This window comes from Pteropus medius, unplaced genomic scaffold (assembly GCF_902729225.1).
Source record: "Pteropus medius unplaced genomic scaffold, Ma_sr-lr_union100, whole genome shotgun sequence".
NCBI lineage: Eukaryota > Metazoa > Chordata > Mammalia > Chiroptera > Pteropodidae > Pteropus > Pteropus medius.
In genome coordinates, this window is record NW_024354911.1 from 5963468 (window position 1) to 5982333 (window position 18866).

An 18866-nucleotide genomic window follows, 5' to 3' on the forward strand; every position below is an offset into this window, starting at 1 on the left:
GTCTGAAGCACTTCTAAAGTGAAAAAAACCTCTATCTTAAAAAAAACCCAATACCAAAATTAAGTAATCACAGAGCACAAAACAACCCAATTAAAGACATAGTAGGCCAAACTTTCAAAGTCTTTATATCCCATAAAATATGTTAGTTACCCTCTTATAAATCATACAAATAGTTTAGAATTCCATTATGCAGCTCAGTAGTATTACTCATAGCTAAAAAATGGAATGAGATATGGGTTTAAGTTTAGGCAAAAAACAAAACAAACAGAAAACCAAAAACTTCCAACTGTTAGTATATCAGGGCAAGGTCCTAGTAGGAGGTAAACAATGAAGCAAGACCCCTCATTTGATTATGAAGAGCATAAACAGTGCTCATGGCATTATTTGCAGACCCGTAGGCCAAGAATTTCAGAGGACTGCAACTCATGCTCCGTGAAAAATGCTTTCTGGTCTCCACCACTTAGGGTGTCTATAAAGTAGACATTTATAGTCCACATTACTGTTCACTGTGAACTGAAGATTGAGAGCAGAAGGGGAATATCCCTTACGAGGTCTTCCTTTTTCCAATTTAATTGTGTAACATAATCTTTTCAGAAATTGTAAAGAGTACAAATTTTGAAAAGTATAGAGAAATAGATAAAAATCACTCACAAATCTATATAAACCTGTAACATTATTCACATCTGACATACTTCTTTCTAGAATTTTTATATGAATTTTTGTAAAAAATTAAGATCATTCTAAACATCCAAATTTGTATACTGTTTTCACTTAATGTTATACAACAAGAATTTTCTATATCATTAAAAATTAATAATTTTAATGAATATCTAAAATCCAGTTGTGATGTAGATCACAATTTACCTAATAAATTCTTTTTATTAGATATTTAGGTAGTATAATATTCTCATTTTTTATGAGGATATTTATTTTTATTATTATTTTATTTATTTATTATTATTATTTATGCCTACAGCACCTGGTCTTCCTAGGTGGCCTCCCATCTAAGTACTAACCAGGCCTGACCCTGCTTAGCTTCAGGATCAGATATCGGGCTTGTTCAGGGTGGCATGGCCATAGATCATGGCCTGTGGCTCCACTGGGGCATGAACCCAGGACCTTCTGCGTGTAAAGCAGACATGCTAACTGATATACTGTGGAACCATGTCCTAAAGATCTTTAGATTTATTTTCTTTACTGGTTTTTTAATTACAAGAGCAATGTAAACATATATTTTATATCACTTTTATTAGTCTTTTCAAGTTATCAGCTTTTCATTAATTCTGTTTTTAATGTAATTGTTTCTTTTCTTTAACTTTCTTCAGAATTATTTTGTTGTCTTTCCTCTAATTTCTTTAGACACAATGTTTAGCTCATTCATTTTCAGCCTTTATTCTTTCCTGACATACCCATTTCAAGGCTAAAATGTTTCCATTTACCATCACTGTAACTTGATCCCACAAGTTTTGAAAAGTGGCATTTTTATTATATTTCGGTTCAAGGTAGTTTCGAATTTCCATTGTGAAACTGTCTTTAACCTGTAGTTTATTTAGAAATGTTTCTTAATTTTCAAATATATGGTTAACATTTTGTAATTGAGTTAAAGCTTAATTGCATTTTGAAAGAGAACATGGAATCTGTTGACATTTGCTTTACAGATTGTATCTGGTCAATTTTTATAAATATTCCATGTATGCTTGAAAAAAAATGTACATTCTGCAGTTGTTGGAGGCAATGTTCTCTAAATGCCCACTAAGTCAAATTGTTAATCATGTTGTTCAATTATTTTATCTTTTTCTATTAATTGCTTAGAGGTATATTAAAACTTTCCAATGTAATGTGGATTTATAGTGCTATCAGCTTTTGGCTTAAAAGTGTTTAAGGCTATGCTAATGAGTGCAGACAAATTAAATTAGCAAATTTATTTCTGGTGAACTGAACCAATTATCATTTTGAAATGATCTTTATATTTCTAATATTGCTTTTAACCTTTGTCTATTTAGTTTTCAATGGCTATTGTTAGTATTGATGTTGTTTATCTTTTCCCACATTTTTACTTTCAAGTTTTATGTAACCTGTGTGTCTCCTGTAATAGCATATAGTTGAACTTCGTTTTTTAATTCAGTCTGAAAATCTTTGGCTTTTAAACAGAATAATTAGTAGACTGGCTATATTAATGGTCATAATTAATGGCTCCCTTGAATCCGTGATTTTGCAGCTAGGTAAAGTCTATCTCCAAGTCCCTTAAATCTTGCTCTGTGACTTGCTGTGACCAATAAAATGTGGGAAATGATGATGTATCAGTTCTTCACTTAGGCTTCAAGAGGCATTGCATGTTTCTGCTCTGTCTTCAAACCTTGCCTCTGCCATTAAAACAAGCCCAGGCAGATTTCTGGAGTATGACAGATCATGTGGAGATGAGACAAGTTGTTCCAACTAAAGTCTTTCCTAGACTAGGTTATAGCCAGCCAATCCCCAAACAAATGAGAGAGCCAGGCTAGATCAGCAGAGCTGCCTGCCCACAGGTGGCTGCAGATGCATGAGTTATAATTGCCTATGTATACCTTTATTAGCTTATAAGGCACACAAGAATAAGAACTTTGTCTTATCATCTTTATATCCCAAACACTTTGAATAGGGCCAGCCACAAAACAAATTTAGGATAAATGTGTGTGAGATGTATAAATGACGCAGTTAAAAGTTGTGTGGAATTTATTCCCTTTTTCTAGTGAAACAGTGAAATAGTAATTCTATAAAAACTATAGAAATTAAAGGTTACCTGGCATCACCCAGAATCGAAATCATACGGTACTGGGGTAACTCGGAAGATGATATGTGTGCTAGGATTCCGAAGAGCCTTTCAGCCATTATCATATCATTCTGTGTCACCTGAAGAGATATAATGGAGATGGGTCAAAAATGGCACAGTCTCTTAGCTTGATACAACTAAAATAATTCCAAAGAAATATCCAGATTTAAGTATTTTCTTTTTAGTCCAGGAAAGTACATTCTCCTGGACTACAAGAAGAGAGATCTCATTGATATTTCTCTTTCTTCCCTGAGCTTAACCAGAATGAAGATATACAAATGTGGCTCATGGTAATGGAGGATGACTGGAAGATGGTGAGTTAGCCCTGACTTAAAAGCTTTGTTTTCTGAGAATTATACTGAGGTACCTTAAATTCTTCATTTTTTTTTTTTCAGAAATCCTATAGCTTTTTGGAGTAGAATGATGTAGGGGGAAAAATTCTCAAGTGCCAATGAAATAGATTTGTTTTAATATTGTTTCAAAGGTGTTGTTCAGATCTTGCTCTTATAAGGGTAATTTTATCCCTGCCTAAGAGATGGGAATGTTGGATTAGCAAGGACACTCCTGTTTATTATGTCTGTCTTTCATACTACATGGAATAACTTGTCACTGGTATTCCTTGTGAGGGCTCAATCCTCACAAGAAAATACTATCCAAGAAAATACTGAAAGCTAAAAGCAGGACTTGGATTAATATCTGGGCATATTTTATTTAATATAAAATAGGATCGTTTGCATTTTAAATACTATTAGTCTGTCTCTTTACTTCAGTGGTTCCCAACCAGGGTCCATTTTGGCCCCTAGTTAACACTTGGCAATCTCTAGAGACATTTTTGTTCATCACAGTTAGCGAAGGGGTGTTACTAGCATCTAGTGGATAGAGGCCAGGGATGCTGCTAAACATCCCACAATGCACAGGACGGACCCCACAACAAAGAATTACCTAGCCCAAAATGTCATCAGAGCTGAAGCTGAGAAACCCTGGTATAGTTAAAATTTGAATCTTTTCAAAATCCATTGTTAACACTAGTTATAATATATTTCAGGGCATTTTCTGAAAAATACCCGTAATTCACAAGCATCTTATACTCATGAATCAGTGCAGACTGATGCTATCCCCTCCCTTCCCTAGACTTTCATAGTTTAATGAAGGTGCTGTTCCCACAAATTCTTTTAGCTAACAACTAAGTTATGTGGTCTAATATAGTCACCTAGTGGCCAGTGCAGGCCACTACTCCATCTTTCCTTCTTGATGTTGATAATTCAATTTAACTCTGCCCAAAGCAGTATCATTCTTTCTTACACAAGAAGAAGTAGAAATATAGTATAACATTACAGTATATTGTCAAGGATGAGATAAGCAATTTTATTTTAAGTGTTTTATTAAAGGGTCAAATATCTTTAGCAATGATATTTTTGGAACTCTAAATCAGAATAAATTATGTTGTCTTTTTCTAATTCTTTTCTACTTTTTATAATTATATTATACTATTCCTTCCTCTTTGAAGGCTCTATATATAATAAATTATTTTACCTCTAGTAGCGAGTGATCCATGTCTGGATAAAACACTCTTTAGGGTTAATTGAGATAACAGTTTGGCTATTAAATGAGAGAGAATTACTTACCCATAGCCAAAATAATCACTCCACTTCCAGTCGAGGCTGGAACTGGAAGTAGCTTTGGAAACCTTTGGGATTAATTATTAGGTCTGACTAGAGACTCACGACCTTGAGAAAGTACCAAGAGGGTACATAAAGTACACAAGACTGAACCAAATCTTTTGAGAAATAGCTGGAGAAATTAATAGTCAGCTGAAGGTTACAGATATGCCCTGTTTTCAACAGATGGCAGATACTGTGGTCATGGGCCTATTATGGTTGATGTACATTTCTCATCTTCTTGTCCACTGACCCAGAGACCTCCAGTCTCCTAATAGTATGCTGGATTTTTGCAGTTCTAGGCCAGAGGTAACTCATAGTGTATCAGCTACAGGGAAACACAGTTGCTATTACCACCATGCTGCTAAAGTCCATTACAGTTCATCTTATAATAAGGAAGTCTTCTGAATTTTAAGAGATAATCACAATAAAACTAATGATATATTAATGATTTTTTTCCTTTGGAGGATTATTTAAGGTCATTTCAGGAATTCTGCAGCAGAGGAAGAAGCATAATTTTTCTCTTTGCTTCCAAAATAATATTTAAAGAGAACATGGTCTTTGAAGAACTGGGGGATTACCCTTGTGCCCAGCTTAGCAGAATCAATCTGAAAAACAACCTTTTATTAATAATTCCTAGTTATTCAGGCTCCAGGCTTTAGTTATACACGCAGCTATGCCATAGGCAGTGGTTAGAAATTTAACAAAGCAGTACAGACATTTACTTATGCTTGTTTTATTTCCTTATCTCTCATTTTTTTTCTCTGCTTTTATCTTTCCTCCTTTTTTTATTTCTCTTTCTCATCTCCTTTTCTTTTTAAATCACTCATCTTTCCCTGTGTGCCTTCTCATTTTTTTACCCATTTTATTCTTCCCTTCCTCTACCACGACCCTTACTAGTTGACATCTGGGTGTTACCTTCTGAAGCCTATTAACATGCCAGGCACTCTAAAAAGCAGTTTAAAAAATAACAAGATCACATTACCTAAATAACTGTTGTTTTTTTTTTCCTTTTAAACTGTCATTCTACCAACATTTTACTTTTCTGAATGCTTACAAACAACAGAAAAAATATTTACTATTCATCATGACCTGGTTACTATTTTATTTTCAAAATTTGTCTAGTGCTTTAGAAGTTTTTGGAAAAACAGATTTTTAGCTTTTTGACATTTAAAATGTCAAGATTTGAAAAAAAAGTATTTCTCAAAGTTGTATCAAAATTCTATCATACTTAAATTCCTGGCCATTTTTATGACTATTTCCTTAGAAAGGAACATTTTTATTTTATAGTTGACTTAGTGTTTAGCTTACCTCTGTCCCATTTATTTTCTGCATACTAAAATGGCTCAGTCTAAACAGTACATAGTATTTCCAGAGGGTAAAATTGACAACTGGATTTCCTTGAGGATCAATTGTCAGCTGATCAATGCGACGGAGCTGTGCTAATGCATTAAATTGCTGCAGCATTACAAGATTTGTTTCCTTGAATTTAAGGTGCTACAATAATAAAACACACAAAAAGAGAGGCTGGACATTAAGTTTAACCATCTTAAAATATTAACATTAAAGCTTCACCGATCATTCCCCAAGTAAATCTATAAACTTTAGGCTTAGCTAGTATGTTTTTAATTATATTAAGTCAGGTGAACGTACTAAACTTATATAACTTTAATCCATCTAATGCATCATCGATGAAATCCATTAATTCTTCTAATATTAAATTCAAAGTGATTCCTCTTCTGCAAAAGGACATCCCTCTAGCTATTAACAAACTAAGATTCTTTAAAAATTATATAAATATACAATATACAATAACATAAATATACAATAAATATACAATAACTCATTACAACAATTTTACATACTTTTTATTGAAATTAAATCTACAAAGGAAAGACTAGAAATGAAATTTTCAGAACTTTATAAATACAGGGCTCACAATGCCTCTGAGAGAACTAGTTAGCCTTTATACCTGTGTCTTGCCAATTATTATGTAGGTTAGTTAACATGGCTACAGGAAAATCAAGTAACTAAAACTGAAATGCTAATATAAGTGTTGTATCTGTGAAATTGGATGCTCTTTTCTAAACATACTATCTCCATTTCTATCTGTCTTCTTTATGAAGAATAATGTGGCAAAAGAAAAAACACTATAAAATGGCAGGTGAGAGAAATCACTTGGCTAACAGAGAAAAACAACAATAATAAAAACTTGAGAAGGAACTTTTTATGGAAAGCACAGTTTCTACAAATGCATACCAGTAAATAATACAAAAATACCATAACTGCAAAAGGCTAATTCTCAAAATAATTTTAACGAGCTACTAAAATTATTTTAAATGTTATTAGGGGACTACTGTGAAAATGATATAAAAATGTACATGTTCCATTAATATCAGGTATAATAAATGAATATATTAAATAGGGTTAGGTAGGGTCCTGTTGAATGTTTTATAAAGTATAAGTATATAATTTGAATAGAATTATATTAGTCCTTTATATTCCATGGAGAATCATTTTCTAGAGGGATCATTTCCAATATTAACAGAAAATTGCAAGGGCATTTATGAATACTAATTTAAATCCCAGATCCAGAAAATCAACACAAAAGCTTAGTCTCTCTGTCTAGAAACTGCATAAGTAAGGGTTAAAAACAGGTTTTTGGCCTAAACATATAAGTCATGCATGAGAATAATTCAAATATACTATTAAAAGGAAATGTTTACCAGAGAATTAGGGAACTTCATCTTCAATTTGGGAAGCACTTGGACTATCTCATCAAATTCTATGAAAGTGAAAGACACTGTTGTCACCATTCCTGCTGTTTGAACGCTCCAGTTCCGATCTAGAGATTCCAGTGCTCCTGAGCCATACAGGGAAAGTGTGTCCCCATCCACTTCAACAAGGTATGAGTCTGTTTCAGATAAATCTTGTAAAGTATTGGTGAGCACTGAGTCCAGAGATCTGGAAAACCCAATGTACAATTTTAAATGATAGTCTTGTCATGCAAAGTAAATAAGAGAATATAAAGACCTGGTGGGAAAGGTATTTGAAATTCTATATTCACTTTTTCATTTCAATAATTAAACCCAGAGCCCCAAAGACTAATTTTTAATGGAATATCTGGAAGTTTTATATTCTTCCAGTCATATATTTTAATTCAAAAAGAGACACATGAATAAAAAAACTCACCTTTTTACCCAGATTACTTATGTCAATGAACGATAGTTGACATTTAATTTTAAAACAATCCTTTTTAATTTAATTTTATTTATTATTAGCTTCAAGTGTACAGCACATTGGTTAGACATTTGTATAGTTTATGAAATGATCTCCCTGATTGCTCTTTCTCTCCTTTGGCTCTACACCTAGGCATTACATTAATGCTGACTGCATTCCATTAAATGTATCATGGATATCTTTTCATGTCAATACAAATAAGTTTTCCTAATCTATAAAGCATTCCATTGTCTGGCTGAAAAAAAAAAAACCCACATTTTACAAAACACCATTTCTATATCAAGAACCATAAAACACAAAAATATGTTTATAAAACACTTGGGAAGACATAAATTAACTATTAACAATAGTTTATCTCTCAGCAGTTGGATTAAGGGGTAACTTTGACTTTCTATTTTTGAATACTTTGGTGTTGTTTGAAATTGTATACATGTATACTATAATTATAAGCAGTAAAATTAATCATTTCATCATTTTGAAATAAGAAATGATAAAAACAACCCACTATTTACTCTATATTATCTATAGTACATATATATGCATAAATATGTATATACGATATATATGTACACAAAATTACTTCACATATCCTCCTCAATTTAACAGTTATTATTTCCAAAGTAGGAGCCACATTTTCTGTAAAGGTTACCTAAATGACAGCCAGAGAAGAAAAGAAATAGCTTGATCCAACTCAAATTTTCTGATTTGTGAATAGAGACATAACTATTAATTTTACTCAGTCTCAAAACACAAACAATGCTTGGCTTTGTTCCATGTGTTTTCATTCAGACAGCATTTATTTGCCTTTACTAATACTAATGCTTTGCTCTCCTTTGTGCTCCTGTGGACTTCTGTACACTCCTCCAATACATCACTTCTTATACTGCATCATAATTACATGTTTACAATTTTGCTTTCTCTATCAGATAGTGAGTTCTTCGAGGCTAAAGACTATATTTCCTTATCTTTGGGGATTCTGGGTCTTAGCAATGGGATTTTCACAATGAATGTTGAATGATCATATTAGTAAAGATCTTCAAAATTTTTATAATGCCGATGTTGTGAGATAAGACAGACAAACCATCACCCTATTGGTTTATCATAGTTTACTAGACATACATGAACGTATTTCAGAGGCACCAGTTAATCTGTAACATTTGTCTATACAATAACAAGCTGCATAATAACATCAGTCAACATCAGTCAACAAGTGAATATGCAACCAAAAAAATATAAAAAGGCTTGATTTCTGCTAGACTAGTGCTTAAGACACTGATTATCATCTGACAATAATCAAACACTCAATGGGCAGTAGTATATGAATAATCTTAAATGATAACCCAATAGAAGTAAGGCAGATAATGGAACAAAAATGAGAATTAAGAGTTCATTACATTGTGCTTTGTGTAATAGCTTTGTGTGGAGCTATGTAGAGCGCAAAATCATTTCTGGAATAAAAGAAAGGACAGGAGCTACATTTCACTGCCACTAAAACAAAGAAGGTTCGATAAAAAGGGAGCATACCTCTGTTTTAGCACTTCCTATCTTACAGTGCAGTTACCTATTTACTTGTCTGTCTCTCTCACTAAACATCATGATCCTTGAGGGCTTGAACTTGGTCATATTACTGTAGTAGGTCCAGCATCTAGCACAGCTACTGACACATGTTGTGCTCAATAGATATTTCTTAAGTGAATTAATGAAATGAGACAATTACGAAGCTTTTTTATGAGTATCGAGTGAATCTTATGAAGGATTCCCAACCATAAACTGTGGTTTGATCGAAGGGATGGAATCAGTGATACAGACACAGATCGGGTTAACAAGAAGATTTCTCAGGAAAGGCAATGACAAATAATGAAGAGGTAAGGTCAAGTGATGCCTGATGGCCATGATACCAAGCAAAAGAAGTTTGTTTTAATGTAAAAATAATGGGAAATCAGAGCTATATACCAAAAACGTGAATAAATCCATTGAGAAGTGGTGTTGTTTAATACCATATATTTGTAAGTGTCTTGCTTTTCTTTTTCCATATGATTAAAAGTTTAAGAATATAAACCATAAAAGTTTACTATCAGAAAGGGTTATTTATTTTGCTTAAAGGTTTGTCGAGCAAACTGTTGGGAAAATAAGTGAAATTATAAGCAAGCCAAGACTCAGCAAAACAGTTATATAGTTACAAAACAAAGCAGAAGTAATCTCCAATATTTATAGATCTCACACGGACATTCAGTAAAAACAAACGGCAAGTTTGCTGGGATGTAGGCAGGTTTATCCTTCTCAATATGAAATACAGCACTTGTTAAATAAGTCGTTTAATACTTAATCTACATCAGATATTTTCTGAATGAGGCTTAAGTTTAGCCTCTGGCCAATATGGAACAGAGAAACATGCTCTTCAGGGAAGGTATGCTCTGGTTTCCACAAAAAAATAACTTAGAAAGTTTGCTAATCAATGTCTCTATGTTGGAGATTGTCCTTTCAGTTTTCTTGCATGTTTGAAAATATGTCCAGGTCTTTTTAGTCATACATACATGCGTATTATTTTATTTGTTCATTCATTCATTTATTCACCAAACATTTGCTGAAAGCCCACTATATACCGGGCATTATATATATCCTAACAATTGTGGTACAGGCAACTAAATCATCTGTATTAATGAGGACAATCAATATAGAAATCATGTACAAGTTTTTAGATCAAAATTTTTCTTCACTTTTATTGGGCTATAGTTCCAGAAATATAAATGCTCTAATCATACTCTGCAATTAATTTAATAAACACATGGGATATAATTTCTAAAAAAAAAAAAGACCTCAACTTCATTAAACAAATAGGTTAATCTGAAGAGTTCATTATGTGTTAGGTATTGTAGTAGGTACTAAAATTAAAACAACAAATTAAGATTTATTTGTCCTTAAAGGACTTCTACTCCGAATGGAGGGTGGAAAGCAAGATAAATATATACATTAACTCTAATATAAAATACTCTTATTGTCATATAATGAATATTTAAATGATAAACTATGGAAATACAGAGGAAGAAATGACTAATTCTTCTAAAAGGGAGAAATCAAGTTTCAAAAGGAGGTAGTATTTGAACTGGTCCTAGAAAGATGAATAGTAGAATTATATCACAAGTAAAAGAGCAATGTATTTTGGGTAAGAAAAACAGAATGAAGAAAGGCATAGAAGCCTAATTATGTACACTTTCAGTTAAGAACAATTTCGATATGGCTGGAATACTAAAATATATGTGGAGAGTAGTAGCTGAAGATGAAGCTAAAAATCATATTTCATCCAATAAGTTTGAGGAGTAGAAAACAATTTTTGAATAAAAAATGATACGATCATATTCAACACAAGTTTTTAAGCACCTACAATGTGCCAAGCATAGAGCTAGGTGCTGGTGCTGGGGATACAAAGATGAATAAGATTATGTTCTCTAGCCTCAAAGATCCATTTGAGACAGGTAAGTTGGTCAATTTTGTGGAGAACATAGGAAGGAGAGGTTGGATGAATGGAGATTAGTAGGAAAATTAGTGCAATAGTGTCAACTAGACCATATAAAAGCATAACCAAAAAGAGCATGGTGTAGTAGAAATAGCATTGGCAGAAAACCAGAAAGACCTTAGTTCAAATCCTAGATATGCCATTGATAAACAAATGACTTTTTGGGCAAGTTATTTAATTTCTTTGTAGTTTCAGTTTCCTTGTATGTAATGGTGATCATAATACAAAAATCATATCTTAAACTGTACTTCATGCTTACCTCAATGTAGTTTAGTGATTATTATTAATAAAAGAAAAGAACATAAATATACCAGATATTTTAGAGAAAATAAAAGTAGGACTTACTCGATTGTGGGGACTGCAGGACAGGAAGGAATCAAGTGCAATTCAAATGTTTTAGAGTAGGTGACTGGGTCACCTGGCCCAGTTTTCTACCCACCTAGTCTAAATTTATGCTCTAAGAAATGTGGTATTCTTCTATGGAAGATCCATGCTTTAAAATTTGTTTTCCAATGAAGGCCAATACAATTCCATGGATATTTCCCAACTCAAACATTATTTATGTAACACTAGGCAGTCTGCCATCAAATAGGCATTCGCTTCAAGATCGTTAGTGGTTAATTATAAGTTCAAACTTTCATTTATTCAACTCAACTTTTATATAAGAATGAATCAGAAAAAATGTTATGCCTTCATGATTACTGCAAGATAAGGTGACTAATTTACATATATTTTTAAATTTATTTTTCAATTACAGTTGACAAACAATATTGTATTTATTTCAGTTGTGCAACACAGTGATTAGATAGTTATATACTTAACAAAGTACAGGATGATTAGCTTAATGTAAAAAAAAAGTAATGAGTCCCCGAAAGCCAGGCTAAATGGAGAATATACTCTTAAATGCCTAAATGGAAAAAAGACAATATTTCAGAGGATTATGGGTTCTTTTGGTTTGTTTTAAAAATAACTTTAGATTTTCTATAACAGGCTAAAACAGAAAGACTTAAAATATTTCCAAAGATTATTTTCCCAATGAATAAGTGGTGCTGATTCCTGTAATAATGTATTTTATGAATTTCTATTACAACATTCATAGGTGTGGAAATTCATTTTATGCATTATATTTTATTATAGTATTATTGGCTAAAATACCACAGTGTTCATAGACAGGAAATGACCAAAAATAAACCAGCTTCACTGCATGCATCCAATGTAAGCAAAAAAAAAACATTACACCAAGTACTTTCCCATTTCTGGCAGGGGAAAGAAACCTGCAATATGTCATTTTACTGTAGAGCTGTCCCAAGTACAGTGAACAGTGAAATCATTAATGGGATATAGCAAGGTTTTATGGAGTTTCTTCCCTTTATGTGCCCATAATTTTTTCATGGATACTTGTTTCCAGGCATTTAGTTACACACCCATAAGCCAAAGGTCACAGACATTGTAATGCAAGAATCAGCCACCTTTTTGGCATTATGAAATACTACAGACTATAAATGGGATTGTTAAAAATAGAATACTTTATGTCATATAAAAAACAAATCAGAATCCCAAGGAAGAAACTTTGTGGCCCTTTGACTTGCTTTCTACATTCAAAAAGAGTCACGCTTATATCATTCCAGAAAGATGAAATTTAATTATATTTTTAAAGGCTTACAGATAATGTAGTAATACAACTTATAATATTTAAAACATTTTGCTTGGTATTTTCAGATAAAGTAGTACATGTGTTTGAAACCTCTCCCTCTGAGACCCCATTAATAATTAAAATGGTATAAACCCACAACAACAAGTACAAAGTGGGGGGACAACCTGCAGCAAAAAGTTTCAGCAAATTTCTAAAAGCTAGAAAGTGAAGAATGTTGAGTGATGATGAAGGACAAAAGAAGCTATAGCTTTGACAACGCACTGGTGACAAGAACAAAGATGGCAGCTAACATGCCCAGTAGAGCTTTGGAAAGGAAAGAACAGTAGATATGATGGAAGATGGGAGTGAGAAGTGGGACTGAACACAGGAACATTAACTGAAGATCTATAAAAGGATCTTACTATCTACTTCTCCCACTGCCAATAAAACAGGCAGAGTGGCACTGCAGATCAGCAGAGAAAAGAAAGAACAATTAATAAATAATACTAGGGCAACTGGTTATTCCTACAAGGAAACAAACAAATCAGATTTTAATCTCAAACTTAAAAATCAATTCCAGGTGTAATAAAGACTAAACTATGAAAGGCCAAATTTTAACCCATTAGAAAGACAAAATGGGAGAATATTTTTATAATCTCACTGTAGTAGAAGATTTTTTTTCCTTAAACACAGTCTAAGCGGGTAAACCATAAAAGGAAAGGTATACATATTGGTATCTTCAAAATATAAATGGTATTTAAAGTCAAAGACATATGTGAAATTGTTTAAGGGTAAAGCCGAGAGTGAGAAGAGGACCCAGTACCAAAATCAAAGCAACTCTACCATCTAGAGTTTGAGAGGCCAGAATTACTTGAGGATATGAGAAAGAAACATAATATAAAAAAAAAACACTTACATTAATGATACAGCAGCAATGACATTTTAAAATTATTGTTAAAAGATTAAAAAGAAAAAAACAAAAGCTACTAGTAATATGATATAAAATAATAAAGAAAATAATGAGATCATTTAAGTCAGGGAGGCTAAATTAGGTCAGGGAGATAGTTGGCGTCAAGAAGATAAATAAGAAGTTCAAAGAAATTGGAATGTAGTAAAGGCAGCACAAGTTTTTTGTTCAATTAAAAAAAGACAGGCAATAAGAAACCCCAGATAAATACAAACTATGTAAGAAAGGAATGGTTCATGTATGAAGCAAACTAAAGTATGGTATGATTTTGAAAAATTTTTGAAGTGTAATTAAGGGGGAGGGGTTATTTGAATTCAAAGATTAGTTTTGAGTGGTTTAAGAAGCAGAAAATGAGATATAGTCATGGTACACTACTTAACTCTCACCTAAAAATAGTTACATGAGTTGCAAAACCACAGAAACTAAAACACTGTTTCCTAGTTTTCAATCTTTAGAAGATGTTAACTGACAAATATTATGATTCTAGAACAGATAGACATTATCTTGATCTTGAAATGAAAAAGCATAGCTCATAGAGTATAGCAAAATTAGAGTTCCAAAGAAGAGAAAACAATACAGTAGGGAACTCCAAAACTCCATCCCTCTATAAAAGCAACTAATATGCTAGCAAAAACTGCCAGAATCAATTTTTTCAGAACTCTGGAATCTAACTGCCCCAAATTACAACAACCAAGAGAATGCTTAAGAAAACAATGCTGAATTTCAATAAGAGAGTTCGGTGCCATTTTAGCTTACTCTGTTACCATCTCCTACTCCCCAGCTCAGTGGTAGCCTTGAAGATGGCAGCCCACATTCTTTGTGTAGGTTGCTGGTACCAGAGGAAGTAATACATAGCCTGCTCTCAAAAAATTATGGTTGTGTGTTTTGACATGCTTAGTGGCTCCCTGAAGAACCAGCTCAAGGGCTTGCCTTTTTCTGACCTGCCTCAAAGCTTCCTCATAACTGAGGTGGCTTCCTGGGTTACATTTGTTAAAAGAATTTGAAGGCAAAAATGTAAAAGCTGCTACCACATGTGACAAATAATGACAGACCAAAAAAAAAAAAAAAAAAAAAGCCTGAGGAAGAAGAGGCTGAGGAAGGAGATACTTGGGGAAATAAGGGCTTTGAGAAACTCCTGTATATTTCAGGGAATCCAGCATGCCACATTCATGTCCAGGGCTGGACACATGCTCAGAAAAGACCTGAGAAGACCCTAGGCAATCACCTCTAACTGCTGAAAAACAAAGAATCTTGAAGGCAGCAAGAGAGAAGTGAATGGTTATATACAAGGGATCCTCAAGAAGATTAACATCTAATTTCTCGTTAGAAACCACTGAGGGCTGAAGGCAGTAGAATGACTGTCAATCAAGTACTGAAAGAAAAAAAATTGTCAACCAAGAATTCTATATCCAGCAAAACTATACTTCAAAAATAAGGGAGACATCAAGACATTCCTAGATAGATAAACTAAAGCTGTGAGAATTCACTGCTAGTATACCTGCCCTACAAGAAATGATAAAGTAGTCCTCCTTTTGACTGAAATAAGAGAACACTGGAGAATAACTCAAAGCCATATGAAAAATAAAAAATGCCAGGAAAAGTAATTACACAGGTAAAAATAAAAGCCAGTATCACTATATTTTTCATTGATAGCTCCTTTTTATAACATGTTTTAATAGATAAATGCATAAAATAATAATAATTATAAATCTATGTTAATGTGCATGGACGTATAAAGATGAAATCTGTGACAAAAACAACATAAAGGGGGTGGAGTTATGTATAAACAAAGCTTTTGTAGTACTGCAACCAAGTTGGTATTAATGCAAACTAAACTGTTATAAATTAAGATGTTAATTGTAATCTTCAGGGTGATAATTAAGAAAATAACAAAAAATGAGAAGGGAATCAAAACGGTACACTAAACAATCAATTAAACACAAAAGAAAAAAGTAATGGAAGAACTGAGGAACAAACAAAGATACATAACAGACATAAAACAAATAGCAAAATGACAGAAATAGTCCTTTCTCAACAGGATTTGATTAAATTCCCCAGCTAAAAGGCAGATATTAGCAGAATTGATTTAAAAAACATGATTCAACTATCTGCCATCTACAAGATAAAAAGATGCAAGCATATTAAAATTGAAAGAATGGGAAAAGATATTCCATCCAAACAATAACCAAAAGTGAGCTGGAATGGCCACTAGTATCAGTCAAAATAGGTGTTATATCAAAAACTGTTACAAGAGACATAAAAGAACATCTTATATTGATAAAAAGGTCAATCTATCAGGAAGGTGTAACAATTATAAGCATATGTACACTTACTACCCAAAATACATGAAGCAAAACTGATGGGAGAAACAGTTCTACAATAATAGTTAGAGACTTCAATACCCTATTTTCAGTAATGGATAGAGTAACAGGGCAGAAGATCAATAAGGAAATTAAAGACTTGAAGAACACTATAAACCAACTAGATCTAACAGACATATATAGAAGACTTTACTCAACAACAGTTAGATTATGCGTTCTTTTCAAGTCACATGGAACATTCTTTAGGACGGACCATATGTTAAGCCACAAAACAAGTCTCAATAAATTATGAAAGACTGAACTCACATGAAACATCTTCAGAACACAGTGGAATGAAACTCGAAATCAATAACAGAAGGAATGTGGAAAATTCACAAATATGAGGAAATTAAACAACATACTCTTAAACAATCAGTGAATCAAGAAAGAAATCACAAGGGAAATTAGAAAAGTATGGCTGAAGCATTTGCAATGTGAAAAGGTGGGAGGAGGAATAAAAAGGATAAACTTCTCTTGCACAGTGCAGACTTGACAGCTACTATCTATAGCAGATAGAACAAGAAACAGGTTTAACCGTATATTATGAAAGTTAACCAGTGAAAGAATTATAGGTATATAGTATTGGGAAGAGAGAAAGTGATGAGCCAAATTCTCATCTATTATGGCAAAAATTATACTTAAATCTTATGAATCAAGAAATAGCATAATACATATTTAGAGGTTTGGTATAAAAGGAGTCAGCAAGATACACCTGAAAAAGAAAAGTTGCCACACTGGTAAAAGGAAAATCAGGTGAATGTGTTATCAAGAAAGTCAAGGCAAAGAGCCTTTCAACAATGAAGACTATCAACTATGTCAAATGGTGTGGAGAGTTCAAGTAAAATAAGGACATAAAGTTCAAAGTCAATCTGGATCCTCTGGTTAAGAGCCCTGGTGTAGGCATATACAAGGTATAATATTTTAGAAATATTTCTTCCTTTCTGATACAAGAGATTTTATAGGCGTCTGTAAAACACAAAGTAGAGAATGTATCTACAACCAGAAGTTATAAGTAACCTATTTTGTATTATAGTCTTCATCAATAATAATTCACTATCTCTAAAGTTTTCTTTCTCCAGCTTCATATATAAATATAAAGTCTCCTTGATTTAATAGTTTTTAAGTCATTAAAAAGGGTCAGACCAAGATAATGTAATGGTGTCTCCATGGCACTTTGAACTTACATCGGTAGAAGCTAAATATTTTGCCAGAAATTGTGGATCCCTTTCCTAATGTTTCAGTTAATATTCTCCACACCCTCTTCATTGAACCCATACATCACTTTTCCCATCTCTCCCAAACTCTTCCTTTGTGCTCCCTGCTTAAAAAGCCTCTGATTTTGTGGAATTCCTAATAAAAATTCTGAAACTCTTGGCAGTAACTACAAGGCACAACTATTTGCACAACAGATACTTCCTCTTCCTCTTGGTACTGATTGCTTGTTTTTGAGACCATAAAAGTGAAGACTATAATTTTAAATTATTTTAGAGGGTCACAGAATTTTTGGCCATATGCTGCTTAAATAGTGTAAAGTCACATTAATAGACTAGAATCCACTTATCAGAGATAGTTTTGCCAGGTAAAAGAGTCAATTAATAAACAAAGACACTTTTATTAATCTTTTCAAAGAACTAGCTCTTGGTTGCATTAATTTTTTTCCTATTATCTTTTTGTTCTCTATTTCATTTAATTCTGCTCTAATTTTCATTATTTCTGTCCTTCTTCTGACTTTAGGCTTCATTTGTTCTTCTTTTTCTAGTTCTTTAAGATGTAATGATAGGTTATTTGGGATTTTTCTTGTTTCTTGAGATAGGCCTGTAATGCTATAAACTTCCCTCTTATTACTGCTTTTGCTGTATCCTGAAAGTTTTGATATGTTGTATTGTCATTCTCATTCATCTCAATGTATTTTTTGATCCTTTATTTCTTTTTTTGACCCAGTCATTGTTTAGTAGCATGTTGTTTAATCTCCACTTCCTGCTTTCTTTTTGCAGTTGATATCTAATTTCAAAGCATCGTGGTCAGAGAATATGCTTGGTATGATTTCAGTCTTCTTAAATTTGTTGAGGCCAATTTTGTGTCCCAACATATGGTTTATCTTTGAGAATGTTCCATGTGTACTAAAGAAGAATGGATAATCTGGTGTTCTGGGAAGAAAGGTTCTATAAATGTTGATTATATCCATTTGGTCTAATGTGTCATTTAAGGCCGATGTTTCCTTATTGATTTTCTTTTTGAATGAACTATCTATAGCTGTCAACGGGGTATTTAGGTCCCCTACTATAATATGTTCTTGTCAGTTTCTCTTTAGTTCTGTTAGTAGTTGCTTTTTATGTTTGGTGCTCCCTGATTGGGTGCATATACATTGATGTGTTATGCCTTGCTGATGTATTGTCCTCTTGATAAACCTTTGGCTAGACTTACTATAGAAAAAAGACAAAAGACTCAAATAAAAAAATCAGAAATAAAAGAGAAGTTACGATGGATACCACAGAAATACAAAGGGTCATACAAGAATATTATGAAAGACTATATGCCACCAAATTCAATAACCTAGAAAAAATGGACAAGTTTTTAGAAATGCATAACCTCCCCAGACTGAATCATGAAGAACTGAAAAATCTAAATAGACTGATCAACAGTAAGGCAATTGAAACAATCATCAAAAACTTTCCCAAAAGTAAA

The 18866-nt window shown here is 32.8% G+C and overlaps 1 protein-coding gene across 10 annotated transcripts in view; it reads right to left on the bottom strand.

The window, feature by feature from the left end:
• Positions 1-18866, bottom strand: part of LRRC49 (leucine rich repeat containing 49) — a 127413-nt gene that overhangs the window by 8888 nt on the left and 99659 nt on the right. For all 10 annotated transcript variants that reach the window (XM_039856394.1, XM_039856396.1, XM_039856392.1 and 7 more), the window contains 3 exons: positions 7194-7431; positions 5779-5964; positions 2780-2889 (listed from right to left, as the gene is read on the bottom strand). In XM_039856394.1, the coding sequence (XP_039712328.1) occupies positions 2780-2889; positions 5779-5964; positions 7194-7431 (534 nt within the window). The remainder of the gene's footprint in view (positions 1-2779; positions 2890-5778; positions 5965-7193; positions 7432-18866) is intronic.